This window comes from Helianthus annuus, chromosome 14 (assembly GCF_002127325.2).
Source record: "Helianthus annuus cultivar XRQ/B chromosome 14, HanXRQr2.0-SUNRISE, whole genome shotgun sequence".
Taxonomy (NCBI): Eukaryota; Viridiplantae; Streptophyta; class Magnoliopsida; order Asterales; family Asteraceae; genus Helianthus; species Helianthus annuus.
This window is the reverse complement of record NC_035446.2, coordinates 92,181,905-92,202,226: the sequence shown is the minus strand read 5'-3', so window position 1 is coordinate 92,202,226 and position 20,322 is coordinate 92,181,905. Positions and strand designations below refer to the sequence as shown.

The window sequence follows — 20,322 nt, the reverse complement described above, 5'->3', positions numbered from 1 at the left end:
GGGTGAGTAAAGAATGGTTGAAACCGAGAAAACCAAGTAAATTGAATTGGCAATAGATCATTTAGGTTCTCGGTCCGATACTTTGTTATCTGGCCATATGATGACATGCAACTTTGGTTAGATCACTATTAATATTTATGAGCACAATGGTGTAAAGTCAATTTCTAAAAAGCACATCAAATAATACAAAAAAAAAGTAGTTGTCTGTAAGGTTGTAATAAACTCGTGGCTCGCTCGCAATCGGCTTGCATAATAGTCATCATTATCATAAAAAAAGAAAAAAAAACTGACCCGACCCGAAACCTGTTCTGACCTGGACCCGACCCAACCCGGACCCGTTAATTAGAATACAGGTAACTCTTTTTGGCAGATGAAGCAGTTGTTGTAAGCAATGGAGAAAATCCAACATATTTGTTATCTTTCTTTGCTATGCATATTTTAGCAATGTAATCAAAAGATTTGTGCTTCTTTACAAAGGGCTGCTTGGCATATTCTTCAACTGCCATCCACTGATTATAAGAATGACAATTGATGTATTTCAATCTGGAGAGAATAATTAAAAAAAACAGTTATTAGTAAAATCATATTATTGCATGTTTAAAGTCAAGAACATATACTCCAGCCTCTTCTTTCACCTCCCAGATGGCAGCTGCACTTATATCTTCTCCCTGTAAATAGAATACAGATTATGAAATGCAAGTACCAGTGTTCAACGGTAATAAACATAACTGAAAACCGGACCAGTTTAAACTGTTTAATCCTAAACCGGACTATGAACCAAATACATTAATGGAAAAAATATTGTGCATACCTCCTCAACGGTAGCGGTTGGTAATTTCCAGACCCCTGTTCCACTTTTCTCTTGAACCACAAAAACCTGAAACATGATATAATTTCAGTTTCACATAAAGAGTATGCTTCTATACATTAAATCTTTTAGTGAAATTTACATATAAAATGAAAAAACCAACGTCGCCATTATTGTTTACAACGAAAGAAGCAACACCGACTCGATGGTGGGAGGGTATGATTAGTTTCAGGGATCCAATACATACACGAGCTGCATAACGTATGTTGGTTCAGCATGATGTTGTACCAAAATCCTTCCTAAATGAGTAAACAAAAACAGTAAAGTCAAACATATTGTATTATCATATCCTTAAGATGAATCACAGTTTATTTTACCTTTACTGCAGGCTTTACAAAATTCACATGTTCAAGAGACAATTTAAGCCACACTGACCCTGCAACGTAGATATAAATTCAGACTTCCAATCTTGGTTTTAAATAGCGTGTTGTGTGGTGTTCCTATGGACGCGCTAAGTGCACGCATCATGTAATGCAGCAATGTGATCTTATCACCGCATCATGATTTTAAAAGCAAGCTTCCAATTGAACATTAGCCTAATAACTAACTTGGAAGACACAAAATTATATAAATTACCTGCCTCCATTGGGTGGGATATTGATGTTTGAAGTAAACACTTTCATCCATGTCATCTTTAATATTTATTTATTACAACTCCTTCACAAGAATCAAACTAGGCATCAAGCATATCAACTTCATTTACTAAATCCTTTGATGAATTTTCCATCTTCATTGCCATATTTTTTACAGATTTTGTTTGGAACGCGTAGGGGTGTAAACGAGCCGGGCCGATCCCGAGCTCGACTGGGCTCGAGCTCGGCTCGTCATGTTTTTTTGAAGCTCAAGCTCGAGCTCGGGCTCGATAACTAAACGAGCTCTATTTCAGGCTCGAGCTCGGGCTCGATAACTAAACGAGCTCTATTTCAGGCTCGAGCTCGGGCTCGGGCTCGTTAAGGTTCGATTCGTTCGAGCTTTTAACCGAGCCGATAACGAGTAGCTCTCGAGCCTCTGGGCCTGTTTTTAACGCTCTTCTAGATTTGTGCCTTAATCCTGAACAAACTGGGACAAAAAAAAAACTGCTTTATTAGACTAGTTAAATAATTGTTGGACTAGTTATATCTAGAATGTATTCAAGTATAGTATTATATTATTCTATATATATATACAGTCTCCATGTAATGTTATCACACACACAGTCAAAACGAATAGAGTATACGTAATATAAAAAATCATTTTTATTTAAATAAGTGACCGCCTCAGTCTAAAACCCCGACCCCTCTCGTTTTCCAATTATAAGCCCTAATTTCCCACTTCACAATCTAGGGTTTCACCAGCATGTATCTCTACAATCTCACCCTGCAACAAGCCACCGGCATCGTCTGCGCCATCAACGGCAGCTTCTCCGGCGGCAACAAATCCCAAGAAATCGTCGTCGCACGCGGCAAAGTCCTCGAGCTCCTCCGCCCCGACGAAAACGGTAAGATCCAAACCATACTCTCCGTTGATGTTTTCGGTGCCATTAGATCTCTAGCTCACTTTAGGTTAACCGGTGCTCAAAAGGACTATATCGTTGTCGGTTCCGATTCCGGCCGTATTGTTATTCTAGACTACAATAAGGAGAAGAATGTGTTTGATAAAATTCACCAGGAGACGTTCGGTAAGTCCGGTAGCCGGAGGATAGTTCCCGGTCAGTATTTAGCTATCGATCCAAAAGGTCGTGCGGTTATGATTGGTGCCTGTGAGAAACAGAAGTTGGTTTATGTGTTGAATAGGGATACGGCTGCTAGGTTAACGATTTCGTCGCCGTTAGAGGCGCATAAGTCGCATACAATAACGTACTCGATTGCTGGGGTGGACTGTGGGTTTGATAATCCGATATTTGCGGCGATTGAGTTGGATTATTCGGAGGCGGATCAGGATTCGACTGGGCAGGCTGCGAATGAGGCGCAGAAGGTGTTGACGTTTTATGAGTTGGATTTGGGGTTGAATCATGTGTCGAGGAAGTGGTCGGAGCAGGTGGATAATGGGGCGAATATGTTGGTGACGGTTCCTGGTGGTGGGGATGGACCGAGTGGGGTGCTTGTTTGTGCGGAGAATTTTGTTATTTATAAGAATCAGGGGCATCCGGATGTTCGTGCTGTGATTCCTAGACGAGCGGATTTGCCGGCTGAACGTGGGGTGCTTATTGTTTCGGCGACTATGCATAAGCAGAAATCTATGTTTTTCTTTCTTCTGCAGACTGAATATGGGGATGTGTTCAAAGTTACACTTGATCATGATAACGAGCGTGTTACGGAGCTGAAAATTAAGTATTTTGATACCATACCAGTGACATCTGCCATGTGTGTCATGAAATTAGGTTTTCTGTTTGCTGCTTCTGAGTTTGGGAATCATGCGTTGTATCAGTTTCAAGCTATAGGTGCTGATCCTGATGTAGAGTCATCATCAGCTACGTTAATGGAAACCGATGAAGGATTCCAGCCGGTATTTTTTAAGCCTAGAGGGTTGAAAAATCTTGTTAGAATTGACCAAGTGGAGAGCCTGATGCCCATTATGGATATGAAAGTTGTAAATCTTTTCGAAGAAGAAACCCCTCAAATATTCACACTTTGTGGCCGAGGCCCTCGTTCTTCTCTTAGAATTTTACGACCCGGACTTGCCATCAGTGAAATGGCTGTTTCACAGCTTCCTGGGGTTCCCAGTGCGGTTTGGACAGTTAAAAAGAACGTTAACGATGAGTTCGATGCTTTTATCGTCGTTTCTTTTGCGAATGCGACTCTTGTTCTCTCTATTGGAGAAACTGTAGAAGAAGTTAGCGACAGTGGATTTCTCGACACCACACCTTCACTTGCTGTTTCATTAATAGGTGATGATTCGTTAATGCAAGTACATCCTAGTGGTATTAGACACATCAGGGAAGACGGGCGTGTTAACGAGTGGAGAACTCCCGGAAAACGAACTATCGTGAAGGTCGGATATAATCGACTTCAGGTGGTGGTTGCGTTGAGTGGAGGGGAGATTATATACTTCGAGGTGGATATGACCGGACAGTTGATGGAAGTTGAGAAGAACGAAATGTCTGGTGACGTGGCGTGTTTGGATATCGCTCCGATACCCGAAGGAAGGCAGAGATCTCGTTTTCTAGCTGTGGGATCGTACGATAATACCATCCGGATATTGTCCTTAGATCCCGAGGACTGTATGCAGGTTCTTAGCCTGCAAAGTGTTTCTTCACCTCCTGAGTCACTTCTGTTTCTCGAGGTTCAGGCTTCTTCAGGTGGTGAAGATGGTGCGGACCATCCGGCTAGCCTGTTTCTGAACGCGGGTCTTCAAAGTGGGGTTCTGTTTAGGACCGTTGTGGACATGGTCACGGGCCAGCTTTCGGATGCACGGTCTCGGTTTCTCGGACTCCGTGCTCCTAAACTGTTCTCGATTCTGGTGAGAGGAAGACGAGCTATGCTTTGCTTGTCGAGTAGACCGTGGTTAGGTTACGTTCACCAGGGTCATTTTCTTTTGACGCCGCTTTCATACGAAACACTCGAATACGCAGCCTCGTTTTCATCTGATCAGTGTGCTGAAGGTGTGGTAGCGGTTGCTGGGGATGCGTTAAGAGTTTTCACAATCGAAAGATTAGGCGAGACATTTAATGAAACTGCTATACCGTTGAGGTATACTCCAAGAAAGTTTGTGTTCCATCCGAAAAAGAAACTTCTGGTAACGATCGAGAGTGATCAGGGTGCTTTTCCTGCTGAATTACGTGAAAGTGCTAAAAAGGAATGTTTTGAGGCTGCGGGTCAGGGAGAAAACGGGAAAATGGAAATAGAAAATGGCGGTGATGATGAAGACAAAGATGACCCGTTATCTGATGAACAATACGGGTATCCGAAAGCTGAATCGGATAAGTGGGTTTCTTGTATTCGGGTTCTTGACCCTAAGTCAACCGAGACAACATGTCTTCTAGAGCTTCAAGACAACGAGGCTGCGTTCAGTATATGCACTGTGAATTTCCACGATAAAGAGTACGGTACCCTTTTAGCTGTGGGTACAGCAAAGGGTCTTCAGTTTTGGCCCAAAAGATCTTTGACAGCTGGATATATTCATATTTACCGGTTCGTAAAAGATGGAAAATCGCTTGAACTTCTGCACAAAACCCAAGTTGACGGTGTTCCGCTTGCGTTATGCCAGTTTCAGGGACGACTGCTTGCTGGAATCGGGTCAATTCTTCGGCTTTATGATTTGGGTAAAAGACGACTGCTTAGAAAGTGTGAGAATAAGCTGTTCCCGAATACAATCAACTCCATTCATACGTACCGTGATCGAATTTATGTCGGAGACATTCAAGAGGTTTGTTTTCTATTCTATTATTCACACTAGATACATTCTATAATCAATTTATGAAAGAGACATTCAGGGGCGGGTCGGGTAATGGGTCTGGTTGAAACAATATTATTTTAGTAATCAGAACTAACTACTAGTTAGGTTTTTATTATTTGACCCATTTGAGATGAAACACAAATGGTTAAAAATTTCAGAACCATTTTCGTCCATGAGGTTTGGCCGGTTTTGCGACTTTCGTCCAAAGGTTTGTTTTTTCGCATCTGGATCCAAAAGGCTCGAAATCTTGCCGTTTCCATCCGGCTCGTTAACTCCATCTATTTTTCTCCGTTAAGTCGGGTATTTCCTTCTTTTTTGCTAACTTAAAGGCAATTTGGTCTTATTCACTTTATGTAAAAAGAGCTAATACCCCCGAAAAAAGCGAATTGCCCTTTAAGTTAACGAAAAAGATGGAAATACCCTTGACTTAACGAAGAAAGATGGATGGACTTAACGAGCCGGATGAAAATGACAAGGTTTTAAACCTTTAGATCCAGATGCGAAAAAACAAATTTTTGGACGAAATTGCGAAACTGGCCAAACCTCAGGGACAAAAATGGCATACCTACAATTTATCATTACATGTATTGTTAGAACTCTATTCTAACTATTGTGTGTTTGTTTTTTTATAGTCGTTTCACTACTGCAAGTACAGACGCGATGAAAACCAGCTATACGTATTTGCTGACGACTCTGTTCCAAGATGGCTGACATCAGCATACCACGTAGACTTCGACACAATGGCAGGTGCCGACAAGTTCGGAAACATTTACTTTGTGCGGCTGCCACAGGACGTATCGGATGAAATCGAAGATGATCCAACTGGCGGGAAGATTAAGTGGGAGCAGGGGAAGCTTAACGGAGCACCAAACAAGGTTGAAGAGATTGTGCAATTTCACGTTGGTGATGTGGTGACGTGTATGCAGAAAGCGTCTTTAATTCCAGGTGGTACCGAGTGTGTGATGTATGGAACGGTGATGGGCAGTTTAGGGGCGTTGTTGGCGTTTACGTCACGTGATGACGTGGACTTCTTTTCTCACTTGGAGATGCACATGCGACAGGAACATCCACCTTTGTGTGGAAGAGACCACATGGCGTATAGATCCGCTTATTTTCCTGTTAAGGTAATTACCAATTTTTTCCTGTTAAAGTATAGATCCATCTGGATTTTTTTCACCTGATGCTTGAGTAACGTTAAAAATTGGTCTCGTTTTGCAGGATGTGATTGACGGGGATCTTTGTGAACAATACCCGACATTGCCGCTAGACATACAGCGGAAAATTGCAGATGAATTGGATAGAACTCCAGCAGAAATTCTTAAGAAACTGGAAGAAGTTAGAAACAAAATTGTTTAAGATGAAAAGGTAAAAGACATGTTTGGTTTATTAAGAGCTATATGTTCCTATTGCAGTTGATTATTGGGTTTTTGATGCATGCAGGTGATGCAAAGGCTAGATGGGTGCGAGCGAAAGCATATCAACTATTAAAAGGGAAAAGCCGACGCATGGTTAACTGCCGGAAACTAGAAAGTCTTTTGAGATTATAGAGGTTAAATTTTACGAGACATTCGATTATCCTTTAGATGTTTTTTTGTTGTAAGTATGCAGATTTTAATGGAATTGTTTGTGAATTCTGTTGACTTTAGAATGTCGTCAGAGCCGACTATATTCTCTAGCTTTCTGTTTTTGATTTGGTAGTAGTTTACTTGTTATGAGCCAAGGCTTTTGTTTTTAAAAAATCTGGTTTGGGATTCAAGTCGATATTCGAGAGCTTTCGTATGTGTGATTACTGTTCTATATTCTTATGTATGATCATCCATGTGAAAGTTAATTAGCATGGACCTCGCCTGTGTAGTGGAAATTATTAACCCTAACCGGTACAGACGTGAAACATTGCACAACTTAAACATGGCTTGGCAAAGTTGTTTGTTTAGACACTTCATACGTGTTTATAAGTCAAAAAGGGTGTTCTCGGGGTTAACAACGGTTGTAATGAATGGGTTAAATGCATGGGCGGACCTACATAAAGCCCAGGGTTGGCGGGCGCACCCTTTGAAAAAAAAAAATTGTGTATTTTTCAGGCAAAAACCCGACCGCACTCCCTGAAAATATGCTTGAACCACTTATCCGCACCCTCAGCAAATAACTTCTGGGTCCGCCACTGATTAAATGGTTTGTAAATTAGTTAGGACTTTTCAGGAAGTTTGTTTTTGTTTCACTAAAGTCTGTGGTAATGTTTTAATGTTGATATATTTAATTTTAAATGTCAATATAACATACATGAAATTGAGTGTTATTTAGAGATGATTATATTTTAAGTTACCTGAAGTATGAGATAACTGTAGGTAAATAATAATAATAAGAGTAAACTTCATTTTTGATCCCTGGTCGTTTTAACAGTTTTGCCCCAATCATTTAAAAATAGTCATTTTACTCCCTGATGTTTCTATTGATTTTCTAATATACTCCCCGGCGTTAACTCTGTTCATTTTTGCGAATAAAAGTAAGGGCACTTTTGTCTTTTCAGTTCAAAGTAATAAGGTAATTCAGTATCACATCTGCTATTTGACTTGATTGAAATGAAGATTGCAAATAACATCTTGATACTGTGACACATCCAATGTTACTATCATGTCGCTAAAGAGACTTGGCGAAGACCCTAATGTTTATGACAAGGTCTTGAATGGTCTGTTATATTCGGTTATCATACTTCTTATGTTTGGAAAACTGTGAAGATTGGACGGTTTCAGTTGACTAGTCAAAATGGGTTTGGGCCAGTACGGCTCTGAGCAAACTCAGTTTGGTGGAGGCCGGCGACAATGAGTCAATGGTGAAAGTGTCAACCCATTCTAACGCTATTTAAGCTAAAAGGTGTTACAATAGTTGTTCATTTTGACCCGTTAAGACTAATTTGACTAGCCCCAAATTGATCCATTTTCTAGTTTAAGGTGAGCAGATGAACCTATATACGATTTATCTTTTCCCAGATCAACTCATCTTCTGCATATATGTTGTTGATCTAATTCAACGATGAATGACAAAATGTCTACATAGCAATTGGAGATTTCTACATACTCCCCGAATGTTGTATTGAAAATCATGAGACGAACCCACCAGAGCCTTTAGAGAAGTGCTGGCGGATTTTGAATATTCAGGTTACAACATACCCAATGGATGGAAGGTAAACTTAGTTTGTTACACCCATGATCGATCATGTTGTCAAACCAGAAACGCTTTGTTTCGTGTTTGCAGTTATATTGGACTGTTGTAGGGACACATAAAGAGTCGCCGCTAATTTAACCAAATCTTGTTTTATTCGACATTTGACCCATTTGACTTGTCTGTTTTTGGGTGGATTAACCTGCCAAACCGTCAAGTCATCAACTCATTTGACTTATACAGGTCGCATTCAGGTTACATAATTTCAAGTGTGACCAGTTAAGAGTCAACATTTTGACATGCACATATTGTGTTTTGACATGCATTCATGTTACATAATTTTAAGTGTGTCCAATTAGAGTCGAAAGTTTTGACATGCATAAATACGCGGATTGTGTTCAACCCAAAGCTTTTCAACTCGGCATATTGTCACCCCTATAACCAGTAACCATGATCTTATAAAACAAACGATTGCTTTACTAAACATGAACACGTTTAAATAAAATCTTTTTTTTTTCATTTATACTCGGGGAAAAGTCATGAATCTTCATCATAATTCATACATGTATGCCCAGCCGCATCCCGGAGATCTAATCTAAACCACAGGATCACCTACATGTAGCTTCCAAAAATCCAATCTTATTATTCCTCAGTTGACTGTCTTAGTATCCATACCCTGAAAGAAAGATATTAATATACATTAGCAAATATAACCTACAAAAAAAATAAGAACATTTCGGAACGATTTTAAGTACCAGAATTGTCCATGGGGTTTCCGACAGTGACGGGCTCAGGTTCCTTAATCTCTACAACCACACAATCCGACATCAAGAATGTTTTTGCCACTGATGAAGCATGCTCCAGACAACATCTCACCACCTGGAATTTTATCCCCACATATGAATCCGATAATGACTGATCACTCACTGTATACATAATCTTTTCATGCAAACCGATAAATCGTTTGTTGCTAACTCACCTTAGTTGGGTCGATGATTCCAGCTGTCATTAGATCTTCGTATTTATCAGTTGCAGCATTATACCCAAATCTATAATTATCATTCGCCAAAACCTGATAGAGTGGAATACAACAGTAAAAAAAAAAACATCATCATTATTATTTATTTGATTATTTTAATTATATGCACATATAATTATTGTTATGAATATTTATAACTAATTAATTATGATTTTATATATGTAGCATACTATAACTCACAGGCTGCTCATTTACACTCCTAATCATAAGTCATACCTTTTCACTAACAACACTTCCGTTAACACCTGCATTCTTCGCAATCAATTTAAGCGGGTAACTCAATGCTCTCTTCACAATATCAGCTCCAACCTGCAATTTTATTAAGAAATTGTCAAAAAAAAAAATCAAGTAGGAAACAACAAAAAGAAAAATATACCTTTTCTTCATCATTATCAAGGGTCTCCTTAATAGCATCAACTTTAGACGCAAGCCTCAACAGAGTGCATCCACCACCAACAACGATACCTTCCTCCACCGCAGCCTGCAACCCAATAACCGTGATCAGTTGTTACATATACATATATTATTAATAACCAACCCATTGTATCTCACTATTCATCTTAATCAATCACACGATGTCACGTCACAGCCTTTTTTGTCCTTTTAAAACTCTTTTACCACTTTAATCCCTCAACTTTGCTAATAACATGTTTAGCCCCTCTACTTTAATAAAGTTTCCAAATTCCTTTGTTTCCTTTTTTAACTTAATTAATCCCTCAACTCTGCTAATAACATGCTTAGCCCCTCTACTTTAAGAAAGTTTTCAAATTTCTTTGTTTCCATTTTTAACTTTACTAATATACATGTTTAGTCCCTCTACTTTAATAAAGTTTCCAAATTCCTTTGTTTCCTTTTTAACTTAATTAATCCCTCAACTCTGCTAATAACATGCTTAGCCCCTCTACTTTAAGAAAGTTTTCAAATTTCTTTGTTTCCATTTTTAACTTTACTAATATACATGTTTAGTCCCTCTACTTTAATAAAGATTAATCAATACAAATTTATCCCCCAACTTTGCTAATATGTTTAACACCACTACTTCAATAAAGTTTTCAAATTCCTTTGTATTTCTTTTTTATCTTTATTAATATACACTTTATTTTTTTGATTTTTTTGTCTCTTTTCTCCCTTTTAATGAAGGGCAAAATGGTCAGATCTTTCTAATTTGTTATAACAAAATGGCAACAAAATTGAAACCACAGGGACCCAGATTCAAAAGGTTTGAGTTTTGGACTAAAGTGGCAAAAGTGACCAAACCTCAGGGACCATTTTAGCGGTTTACTCTATTTTTTTGTTCTACGTTTTGACATTAATTTTTGAAGTCATTTTTAAACCGACATGCTTTTGCGCGCACGGTGGTTACTTTGAATGTTCGTTCCCCATGGTTCTACATTATCTTTTTTGCTTGGTATATCGAGTGCTAATACTGTACTGATAATTAAATTCTCGCATCAATGCACGGGTTAAAATACTAGTTAGATTACTAATGAAATTTCTGATCAATCAAACAAATTTAAGTAAATTAGATTCGATGACAAGTCACCTTTGTTGCATTAAGAGCATCTTCTACTCTAAGTTTCTTCTCCTTCAGCTCTGTCTCGGTTTGTGCTCCAACCTAAAATACACAATAGAAACCAGAACACATAAGTAATCTTATGTCCCTTGTTAATCATACAAGAAACGCCGCAAAGGCGCAAATAAAGTTAAAAAAATAATACTAACCTGAATGACAGCAACACCACCCGAGAGCTTTGCGATTCGCTCATTAAGTTTTTCCTTCTCGTATTCCTGCTCGGCTATCTGTTTAACGAAACATAAATAACGATGATTATGGAAACCCGATAACAATCCGTGCATGTGCAACAGAGAAAACATGTAGTGGTCATGAGTTTTAACCTCAATAAGATTTCTAATTTGTGCCACGCGTTTTTCAACCGCTTCTTGAGTGCTACCGTCACCAACTATTGTCGTATAATCCTTGGAGAGAACTACCTTTGCAGCATGACCCAAGACCGAACTGTCGGCCTTGTCTAAGGTGATCCCCACCTCATCTCTAATAACAGTTCCTACATTAGTAAAAGAAATCAATGTCCGTCACAATTTCACAAGAAAAATAGCAATCACTATGTCTAAGGCTGTAAACGAACCGAAAGTTCAACGAACAGTTCGTGAACCGTTCAGCAGGAAGTTCGCTTATGTTCGTTCGTTTAATAAATGAACAAACACGAACAAAAAATTTCCGTTCAATAAGTTAAACAAACGAACATGAACAGATGATGAACATTCAGTAATGTATTCATTTATGTTCGCTCGTATATGTTCAGTTGTGTTCATTTATGTTTATGAACATTTATTTGTGTTCGTTTGCGTTCGTTTACATTCGGTAAGTGTTCATGAACATGAACATGTTCATTTCCTTAATGAACGAACACGAACAAGAAATCTCGTTCGGTAAGCGTTCGTGAACAGGTTCATTCCTTAATGAACTAACACGAACAAGGCCTTGTTCGTGTTCGTTCGGTTCGTTTACATCTATGTCTATGAAAAACTGAAAACAAAACACTAGAAGTAAGTCAATAACCTCCGGTTAAGATAGCAATGTCATCAAGATACTGGCTTTTTCTCTCTCCAAACCCCGGAGCTTTAAGTGCAGCTATCTTTAACGAACCTCTAAGCTTGTTCACGACAAGAGTCGCTAAAGCTTCTTGTTCGATATCTTCGGCAATTATTAGTATCGGGTACCCGTTCTTGATAGCATCTTCCAACACACCAATAAGATCTCTTGCATTTGTTATTTTCTTGTCAACCAATAGTAACTGCACCAAGTATAACCCAATGAATTCTAAACTTTTCGGTATTCCTCAAATTTTGCATTATGACAAAACGTTTAATCTACCTTGCAGTTTTCATATTCCGCGGTCATTTTCTCACTATCGGTCACAAAGTAAGGTGAGATGTAACCGCGATCAAACTGCATGCCTTCAACGACATAAAGACTGTTTTCGGCACTTTTTCCTTCTTCAAGGGTTACCACACCCTTACGTCCCACTTTACTCATCGCTTCGGCTATCATGTTTCCTACTTCATAGTTGTTCCCGGCACTAACTGCAGCCACATCAACTAGTTCACTATCTTCCACCTACAACAACATTTAATGACAAATTAATGATGACTAAAGAAAATTTAATAACTATTATTTTTTTATTATTTTTTTATTATTTTTCTTTATCAAATTTACAATAATGCCATCCAACACATGTTTTTTTCTTTTTGTGTATTCAACCCTTTGACTTTTAGCATTGCCACTTACACCCCCTCAGCTTTCTAAAAACTTTGTACAATGTCATTTTGACCCCCCCCCCCTCTCAAGTTTTACGTGCTTATTTTTATGTACATGGGTCAAATATAATACGTTTCCGTGCTTATTTTTATGTAGGTTCTTGGTTGGTCTACGTTTTGTTCAGAAACAAGTCTGGTAATATATATAATACGTTTTTACTAGGTGGTATAAATTCGAGTTACTTTACGTTTCGACTCCGCTGCAACGCGGGGCACCATTCTTTAACGTAAAAAAACACTATTCTCTTACGTGCATAATAAGCACGTTTCGCTATAAATCCAAGTTGGTTTACATTTCGACATAAATTTTCTCAGTAACGAGTCAAGTCATATATAATACGCTTTCGCGCTTATTTTCATGTGCGTTTTCAATTGGTCTACGTTTTGACGTAAATTTTGTTTGAAAACGAGTAGGGTCAAATATTTGACGGGATAAGTTCGAGTTACTTAAAGTTTTGACATCACCGCAACGCACGGCGGGTCAAAATACTTGGTCCAGTGAATTACCTCTTTTGAGATCGACTTGAGCTCAGCCACCAAAGCTTTAGTTGTCTTCTCGATACCTCGAGTAATAAGGACGGGATTTGCACCAGCTGCCACAACCTAATATGAACAACTTCATTATTTACAAAGGTAGAAACAAAAAAAAAAAAAAAAAAAAAAAAAACAAACCAACAAAAATAAAACCTTAAATGAATTCGATTAAGTTAGGATTTACAAACAGACCTTGACACCTTCGGTAATAAGACCCTGTGCAAGGACCACCGATGTGGTGGTTCCGTCTCCAGCCAGGTCATTGGTCTTGGCAGCCGCTTGTCGAACAAGCTTTGCACCGATGTTCTCCACCGGATCTTCCAAATCAACCTATAAGTCGAAAAAAAAAACACCATAAGAATACCGATTAATAAACTTTTTAAATATCTGCGCTAAAGAATTCATTTTTGGTTATCAAGGGCACCTCTTTGGCAACGGTAACACCGTCATTTACAATTTTGGGGGCACCATACTTGCTTTCTAGAACTACATTTCGGCCCTTGGGGCCAAGAGTAACCCCAACTAGATCTGCAAGTTTGTTTACACCAATCTGCCACCGAAAATAAAATTTTGAATAATTAGAAGACGGAAAAAGGAATAATAATAATTCAACTATATTACAAATTAGCAATGATAAACACGTATTGGTGACTCACTTGCAGCTTCTTTATCGCTGACCCGTCCTTGTTAAAGTAGAGTTCCTTTGCAGCGGCTTTAATTTGGGAAGATTGCGGGGGCCGTCTGAGAGCAAGATTTTGTCTCCTGCCGAACGAGGTAGAAGATATTGAAGCAAAAGACGATAACTTATTTGAGGAAGTTGTATTGCTGGAGGAAGCCAATGATCCAACTGCAGTAACACCAGCAAAAGTCGAAGCCATCTGTTCCACGAAAATCATCATCAAGATAACGCTTTATCGTACAGTTTGTTTTACTATAGGCTGCATACGCGGTGTCTATCAAATGCACTTAAAGTTACAATAAAGGCAAACATTCTAGCACATAACATATCCAGTAGACATTAATGTCCATGAAGTTGCTTAGGGCAGCTACATGGATCGTGCTGGGTCTAAAGTTGAAACCAAAATGAGCCCAGAAATCTTACGCAAACGCAAACATGACACGCACCCTAAAAATTGTGTCACACAAATGAACCTGAAAACGATGTATACATTAGCAGGTAGACATGAACACGACCCGTTTAATCCAAAAAATAATTACTTATTTTTATACAAATTAATACTTTAAAATTCTGTTTAATTTTATTTATTTATTAAACACTTATAAATTCAAGTTATAAGAATTTATTTTTAAACTTTCAAATTTTGGCGTAATCAACAACCCAAAAAAAAATAAGTTATTACATTAAACGGTTTAGGAACAAATACAAAGGCTCCTAAAAATAAGAAGTGTACAAAGGCTCATAAAAATAAACCCACTACACCAAAAAAAAAAAAAAAAAAAAAACCTAAACACCCACCAACACCCAAAAACCTAAACCCCCCACCCACCAAAAAAAAAAAAACCTATGTTTTCTTGGACACTTGTCACTGTATATTGTCTTCTTAGACCATGTGTAGTGGTGAACTAACATAATGCCCCTACCATGGGGCATTATCCGACACGTGGCGTCCTAGTCAGCGTTGGGGCATTACAGCAAAAGTGGTGTAGTGGGGCATTATGCCAATAACGCCCCTTCCAATTAGAAAAAAAAAACAAAATAGTCATGTGCATGTCCCCTTTTCATTGGCTAGTCAACATTAAAAAGGATTAAAAAAAAAACTTATTGAAAAAGTTGTTTTGTCAGTGCATGTCCCCCTTCTCATTGGCCAAAAGCAAAATCCAACAACCCAACTTCAGCGTTATATTTAAAACGCTAGAATGCAACTTTTCAAAAAATCACGCCTTATAACGCCCCCTGTAATGGGGGGATGGGCGTTTTAAGGCGTTATTTTTCAATTTTTTTTTTTTAAAACGCCCCACTACGGGTGGTCTTACACTTATTTTTAGGAAACTTTGTAGAATAACTTAACCCTACATTAAACATTTAAAAGAATAAAAAACTGGGTTAAATGGGTCAACCCGCAAATCTGTCACCCACAATCACACAAGTACGACCCGTTTAGCTAAATACGTTCATGGGTTCTTCCACCTGGAAGTGACCCGATCCTGTTTAGACTAAATCCAAACCCGCAAATATCGTTAACATGTCATGTTTTCCTGTCTTATTAGCAAGCTTTAAAAGAGCCGAAACGAGTTTCGAGGCGTTTTCCCTTCGCCTCACGAGGCGTAAGCCTCGAGGCGTAAGGCCGAGGCGGTATTAATAAATAAATTTTTATATATATTATAAAAATAATAATACTAACTAATTTCATCATCAGATTCATCAAAATCATCAAAAACATGCATAAAAAAGACATGAAATGCTTGAAATTGACACAAAAAGTCAAAAAAAAGTAAAAACAACTATGAAAATCCCATGAGGCGCAGCCTTTCTTAGCGCCTCAGCTCCTCTGAGGCACATATGCAGTAAAAACCCCATGAGGCGCGCCTCAGACTTGTTTTTTGGCCGTTTCTGCGCCTCCTTGAGGCGCAAAATTCAGACATATGATCACACCCAAAATTCAGACATATATGATCACACAAGTATGAAATCACTTCAACTTGAAGATTAAACAATGAACTCTGTCTGTAGTAACAACCACTACCCAGTACAAAGCAAAACTACATTACTACATAAAGCAAAAATGCAAAGTCACAAATATAACCTAACAACAACAATAACAAGCACAAAAGTGACAAAAAAACCCCCCTCATGCATGCAATCATTAATAATAATAATAATAATCTGATAACAAAATATGAATGTAAATTGTGGGTTACCGGAAAAGGGATCGTAGGTTCGCAGACGGATTTGAAAGAAGATTGGAGGCGTAAGCACAAAAATGGAGGTTTAAGGAGTTAGGTTAGTGGGTTTAGAGTGAAGACGATGGTTTATATAATAATAAAATAAGATAAACGGCTCCACTCTCGTCTTGAAGGTTCTAATCGATTGCAACCCTTGGATTGGACCGGAATTCTCTAGAATAGCATTTTCTCTAGCTTTCCTTTTTGGTTTTATGATTAAGTACCATATTTTTATAAATTTTAATTTTTTAGAGTTAAATGTCATTTTAGTCCATTTGTTTTGGGCTATTTTGACAGTTTAGTATACAACTTTTATTTTTTGCTTTCGAGTCCAAAAAGGTTTCTTCATTGTCATTTTAGTTCACTTTGTTAACTTTATCCATTTTTTCTGTTAACGAGAAGGGCAATTCGGTCATTTTATATGTAATTTTGTTAACTAAAAGGGAATTCGGCCATATAAAATGACCGAATTGCCCTTCTCGTTAACAGAAAAAATGGATGAAGATAACCCAGTGGATTAAAATGGCCACGATGAAATCTTTTTGGACCCATAGGCGAAAAAATAAAACATTTGGACTAAACTGACAAAATGGCCCAAACCACAGGGAGTAAAATGGCATTCAACTCTTTTATAAAACTAGTGACGTAGTTACCGCGGTTAGAATTCATAACATATAGCACACACAACAACAAATAAATCTTTCGCAATTTAACCCTAACACTTTTTTTATTTTCATCTTTGGCTCTCATAATTTTCATCTTTCAAAAGTTATTCGTTTAACTTTTCGTTCTAAATTTTGCAAGACACGCCGCAACATGCGTGTGGGGTTCACCTTTTTTTGTATATTTTTCGCATTTGACAGGTCTGTCGCAACACGTTTATTTTTCCCCGTTCAACTTAGTTATTCTTTTCTACGTTTCGGTCTAATTCTTCACATTAACGCACCGCAACGGGCGTGCGTGGTTCAACGATTTTACGTCTGCTTTTCGTTCGGTGTTATTTTTTCCTTTTTTATTTATTTTATTTTTACAAACTTTTCCAATGTTGGGGTCGCAGACAATGATGTGGCATGGGTGCTACTTGGCACAGTTTTATAAATGTTTTTAACCTATTAAGTTTTTTACTAATATTTTATTTCGAGTTTAGCCCTATACTTCCTTTACTTAAAAAAACTAATTTTTACGTGCATATTTTTATTTACGAGTCAGTATAAATATGATTTGCTCTACGTTTCGACGTAAACTTTTTCTGAAAAATGAGTCAGGTCAAATATAATATGTTTTTATTAAAAAAAAAACATTTTTTACATGCATATTTTTATGTACTATAAATTCGAGTTGGTCTACGTTTCGATTTGAGAGATGAATCAATAGAAATATAATATGTATTCATGCGTATTTTATGTATGTTTCGTAAATTTTGTTTCAATCCGCGTAGAGTCAAATTGTAGTTTTTTTCTATGTATGAGTCGGTCACTAGGGGTGCAAACGAGCCGAGCGGCTCGCGAGCTACTCGAGATCGGCTCGAGAAAAAGCTCGAAATGAGCCGAGCCTTATCGAGCCCGAGCCGAGCTTGAGCCTCAAAACAAAGCTCATTTGTTTATCGAGCCCGAGCTCGAGCCTCACATGTGAAGCTCGTTAGGCTCGTCGAGCCTTATCGAGCCTTAGTGTAAACGAGCCGAGTCGAGCCGAGCTTATTTAAACTTGTTTACAAGCCGGTCTCGAACCTAAAAATAAGCTTATTTAGTAAACGAGTCCGAGCTTTACTTATCGAGCTCGCAAGCCTAAAAAGTCTATTATTTATATTATTTTTATTTAATATACTAATTAATAGATAATAAACGAGCCGAGCTCGAGCTTGATAAAATACAAACGTGCCGAGCTTGAGCTTTGAAAACAAAGCTCGAATCGAGCCGAGCTCGAGCCCGAGCTCTCATAAGTTAATCGAGCTCGAGCTCGAGCCTGGCCGAGCTCGGGCTCGGCTCGGCTCGGCTCGGCTCGTTTGCACCCCTATCGGTCACATATAAATTTGATTTACTTTACGTTTTGATCCAATCACAATTTTTATATAGGTTATTTGGGTAAAAACACAGATAAAAGTTTATACGAAGGAAAGTTGAATGTCGTAACTAATACATGGACCATCCTTTAATAATAAACTTGGTAGATGTTATAGAATCATGTTAGATTTAATTTTGAATAGCTAATTTAAGAAGTAAATAAATAACTAATCACTCTCGCATGAATCATGGTGGTAATTCACGATTTGCTTATTAAACGAAATCAAGATAAATCTTTAAAATCAAATTGATATTTTTTTCCATGTGTATTACACATTATTATATATATTAATATTCAAGGTAGATGCTTATCTACAGTGATCTTTGCTAATGTGCGCCATTTCAGAGGTCAACACTACACTACTAGAACTTTAAGGGGCTTGAAGAAACACTGACCTTAACAACACCAATAGCTTCAATGATTAGTGACTTGAACGAGTGGCTGCAAAACAGAAACACCGTTAGGACTCGTTACAGGAATGGGGTTATTCCTGTAACCACCCTCCGGCGTGAGAATAAGTATTTGTTCTTGGGAGAAGTATAAGATAGGAAAACGTAGGGGAATTAGATGATCATACCTTACACATTTGTCTCTATTTATAGGTTTTCCATTAGGGTTTCCTTTATTTCAGGATACGTTCCGATAAGTTGGAGATTTATGCGATCTTCCCAAAAAGTGGGAGATTCAGTTGTGCACCTTCCATGTAGATATGGAAGGTTCTAGAATTAATCTTTGTATTTATATTAATATAAAAGGTTGTAACCGGGTCGGGTGACCGATGCGGGTCACACCTCGTCATGTCCCCCCAGTCCGAGCTCATGGAGGGAGTCCATTAGGTCGGACTAAGAGAAAAAGAAAAAGGTACACTCATGATGATTTTTACAACGACCCTTGCAAAATACGGCGAAAATACAGGATGTGACAGTTGGGTCACCATGTTAGTGACAGCTGTCTATTCCCTTGGTTGACACGTGTGTCGATTCGTACACATTTTTGAATTTGAAAAGTTTCCGTAGCTTATAAAGGACGATACCTTATATGGGGGTTCAAGAAATCTCCCCCAAATTACACCGTCGTCATCCTCTCTATTCCATGGCTTCGAAAACGACCGAATCGTCTTCCGCCGTTGCCGCTTCCACGGACGCACTACTGTGCAAATGGGGTGTAACATCCTTCAACAATCTAGTTCATGATTACGGTATTAGGGCTGAGTGGAATCCTGTGTTGCCATCGAAAACCGACACCGCCTTTCCCCTGAAGGTAGGTAAAATCACTTTATTCAGTGATTTTTTCAAATTTTGCAACTTCCGACTACCCATCACCAAATTTTTGAAAGTGGTGCTTGATTACTATCGTATCCACATTTCACAAGTACATCCCCTTGGCCTTGTAAAACTTCGACAATTCGAATATGCCTGCGTAGCTCTGGGCCATATCCCAGAACTAATTGTTTTTAGGGCTTTCTTCGTGCTTGTGTGGAAATCCCCTTTCTTTACTTTTGATCGGAGGGATACAGATGTATCGTGCCTGAGGGAGATCCCCACTAGTTCTAGGGACAAAGATTGGAAGAAAAAGTTCTTCTATCTGGACGCCGGTGCTATTCCTGGGGAAATGCATTGGCAAGAGAAAGGACCGAAGGATAAAGTGAAGGATGATGCTCCTCCTGCGGATTTGTACGCGTCGAACGCGTTATATGTGAAGTTATGTGGCCGCCCTTTTGAGTGCACCATCATTCCAGAAGGTGCACTGGTGATGGCTGGCATGAGTCTGTTATGGCCGGATATAAAGCGTTATCCCTCATTTCAACGGGAAGATGGAGGTATGCTGACATCGTCGCACCGGGTTAACTTTTATGGTGTGTTTTTTCCGTATTTATTATTATTTTTAATCACTTATTTCGCGCAGGGGAGTGGGGGATGTTTGACTTTATCGATCCACCCCGTCATCTCGCGTTGAAACCCGCCGACCGGATGCTGGATGAAGGGGAGCCTGATGTGCTGAAAGTGCATTTGGAGCAATTTCTTCTACCCGCTGTGCCAGCGGA

At 38.6% G+C, this 20,322-nt stretch overlaps 3 protein-coding genes across 3 annotated transcripts; 1 reads left to right on the top strand and 2 right to left on the bottom strand.

Annotated features, from left to right (window-relative positions):
• Positions 1–338: 338 nt before the first annotated feature.
• LOC118486516 (nudix hydrolase 6-like) lies at positions 339–1,454 on the bottom strand. Its single transcript, XM_035983011.1, has 5 exons — positions 1,445–1,454; positions 1,186–1,244; positions 812–877; positions 618–668; positions 339–509 (listed from the first exon to the last, which is right to left on the bottom strand). The coding sequence occupies exons 1-5, from the start codon at positions 1,452–1,454 to the stop codon at positions 339–341; spliced, it is 357 nt and encodes a 118-aa protein (XP_035838904.1).
• Positions 1,455–2,051: 597 nt separating this feature from the next.
• LOC110908663 (spliceosome-associated protein 130 A) lies at positions 2,052–7,005 on the top strand. The gene is made up of 4 exons (XM_022153619.2): positions 2,052–5,212; positions 5,875–6,366; positions 6,461–6,607; positions 6,683–7,005. Exons 1-3 carry the CDS (start codon positions 2,204–2,206, stop codon positions 6,596–6,598), a joined length of 3,639 nt encoding a protein of 1,212 aa, XP_022009311.1. The 5' UTR covers positions 2,052–2,203; the 3' UTR covers positions 6,599–6,607; positions 6,683–7,005.
• Positions 7,006–8,732: 1,727 nt separating this feature from the next.
• Positions 8,733–16,370, bottom strand: LOC110908661 (ruBisCO large subunit-binding protein subunit beta, chloroplastic). The gene is made up of 15 exons (XM_022153618.2): positions 16,194–16,370; positions 13,970–14,191; positions 13,738–13,863; positions 13,506–13,643; positions 13,287–13,382; positions 12,337–12,579; positions 12,022–12,256; positions 11,337–11,506; positions 11,163–11,240; positions 10,984–11,055; positions 9,817–9,921; positions 9,657–9,749; positions 9,381–9,473; positions 9,157–9,280; positions 8,733–9,077 (listed from the first exon to the last, which is right to left on the bottom strand). Exons 2-15 carry the CDS (start codon positions 14,189–14,191, stop codon positions 9,064–9,066), a joined length of 1,809 nt encoding a protein of 602 aa, XP_022009310.1. The 5' UTR covers positions 16,194–16,370; the 3' UTR covers positions 8,733–9,063.
• Positions 16,371–20,322: the final 3,952 nt, after the last annotated feature.

Coding starts and splice junctions, on each gene's coding strand:
- LOC118486516 (XM_035983011.1), bottom strand. Junction 669..811: donor CAACCGCTACCGTTGAGGAG/GTATGCACAATA, acceptor TTCTATTTACAG/GGAGAAGATATAAGTGCAGC. Junction 510..617: donor AGGTGAAAGAAGAGGCTGGA/GTATATGTTCTT, acceptor TCTTATAATCAG/TGGATGGCAGTTGAAGAATA.
- LOC110908663 (XM_022153619.2), top strand. CDS start 2,204: ATGTATCTCTACAATCTCACCCTGCAACAAGCCACCGGCATCGTCTGC. Junction 5,213..5,874: donor ATGTCGGAGACATTCAAGAG/GTTTGTTTTCTA, acceptor GTTTTTTTATAG/TCGTTTCACTACTGCAAGTA. Junction 6,367..6,460: donor CCGCTTATTTTCCTGTTAAG/GTAATTACCAAT, acceptor CTCGTTTTGCAG/GATGTGATTGACGGGGATCT.
- LOC110908661 (XM_022153618.2), bottom strand. CDS start 14,191: ATGGCTTCGACTTTTGCTGGTGTTACTGCAGTTGGATCATTGGCTTCC. Junction 9,922..10,983: donor ATGCTCTTAATGCAACAAAG/GTGACTTGTCAT, acceptor ATTGGGTTGCAG/GCTGCGGTGGAGGAAGGTAT. Junction 9,750..9,816: donor TTGATAATGATGAAGAAAAG/GTATATTTTTCT, acceptor ATAAAATTGCAG/GTTGGAGCTGATATTGTGAA.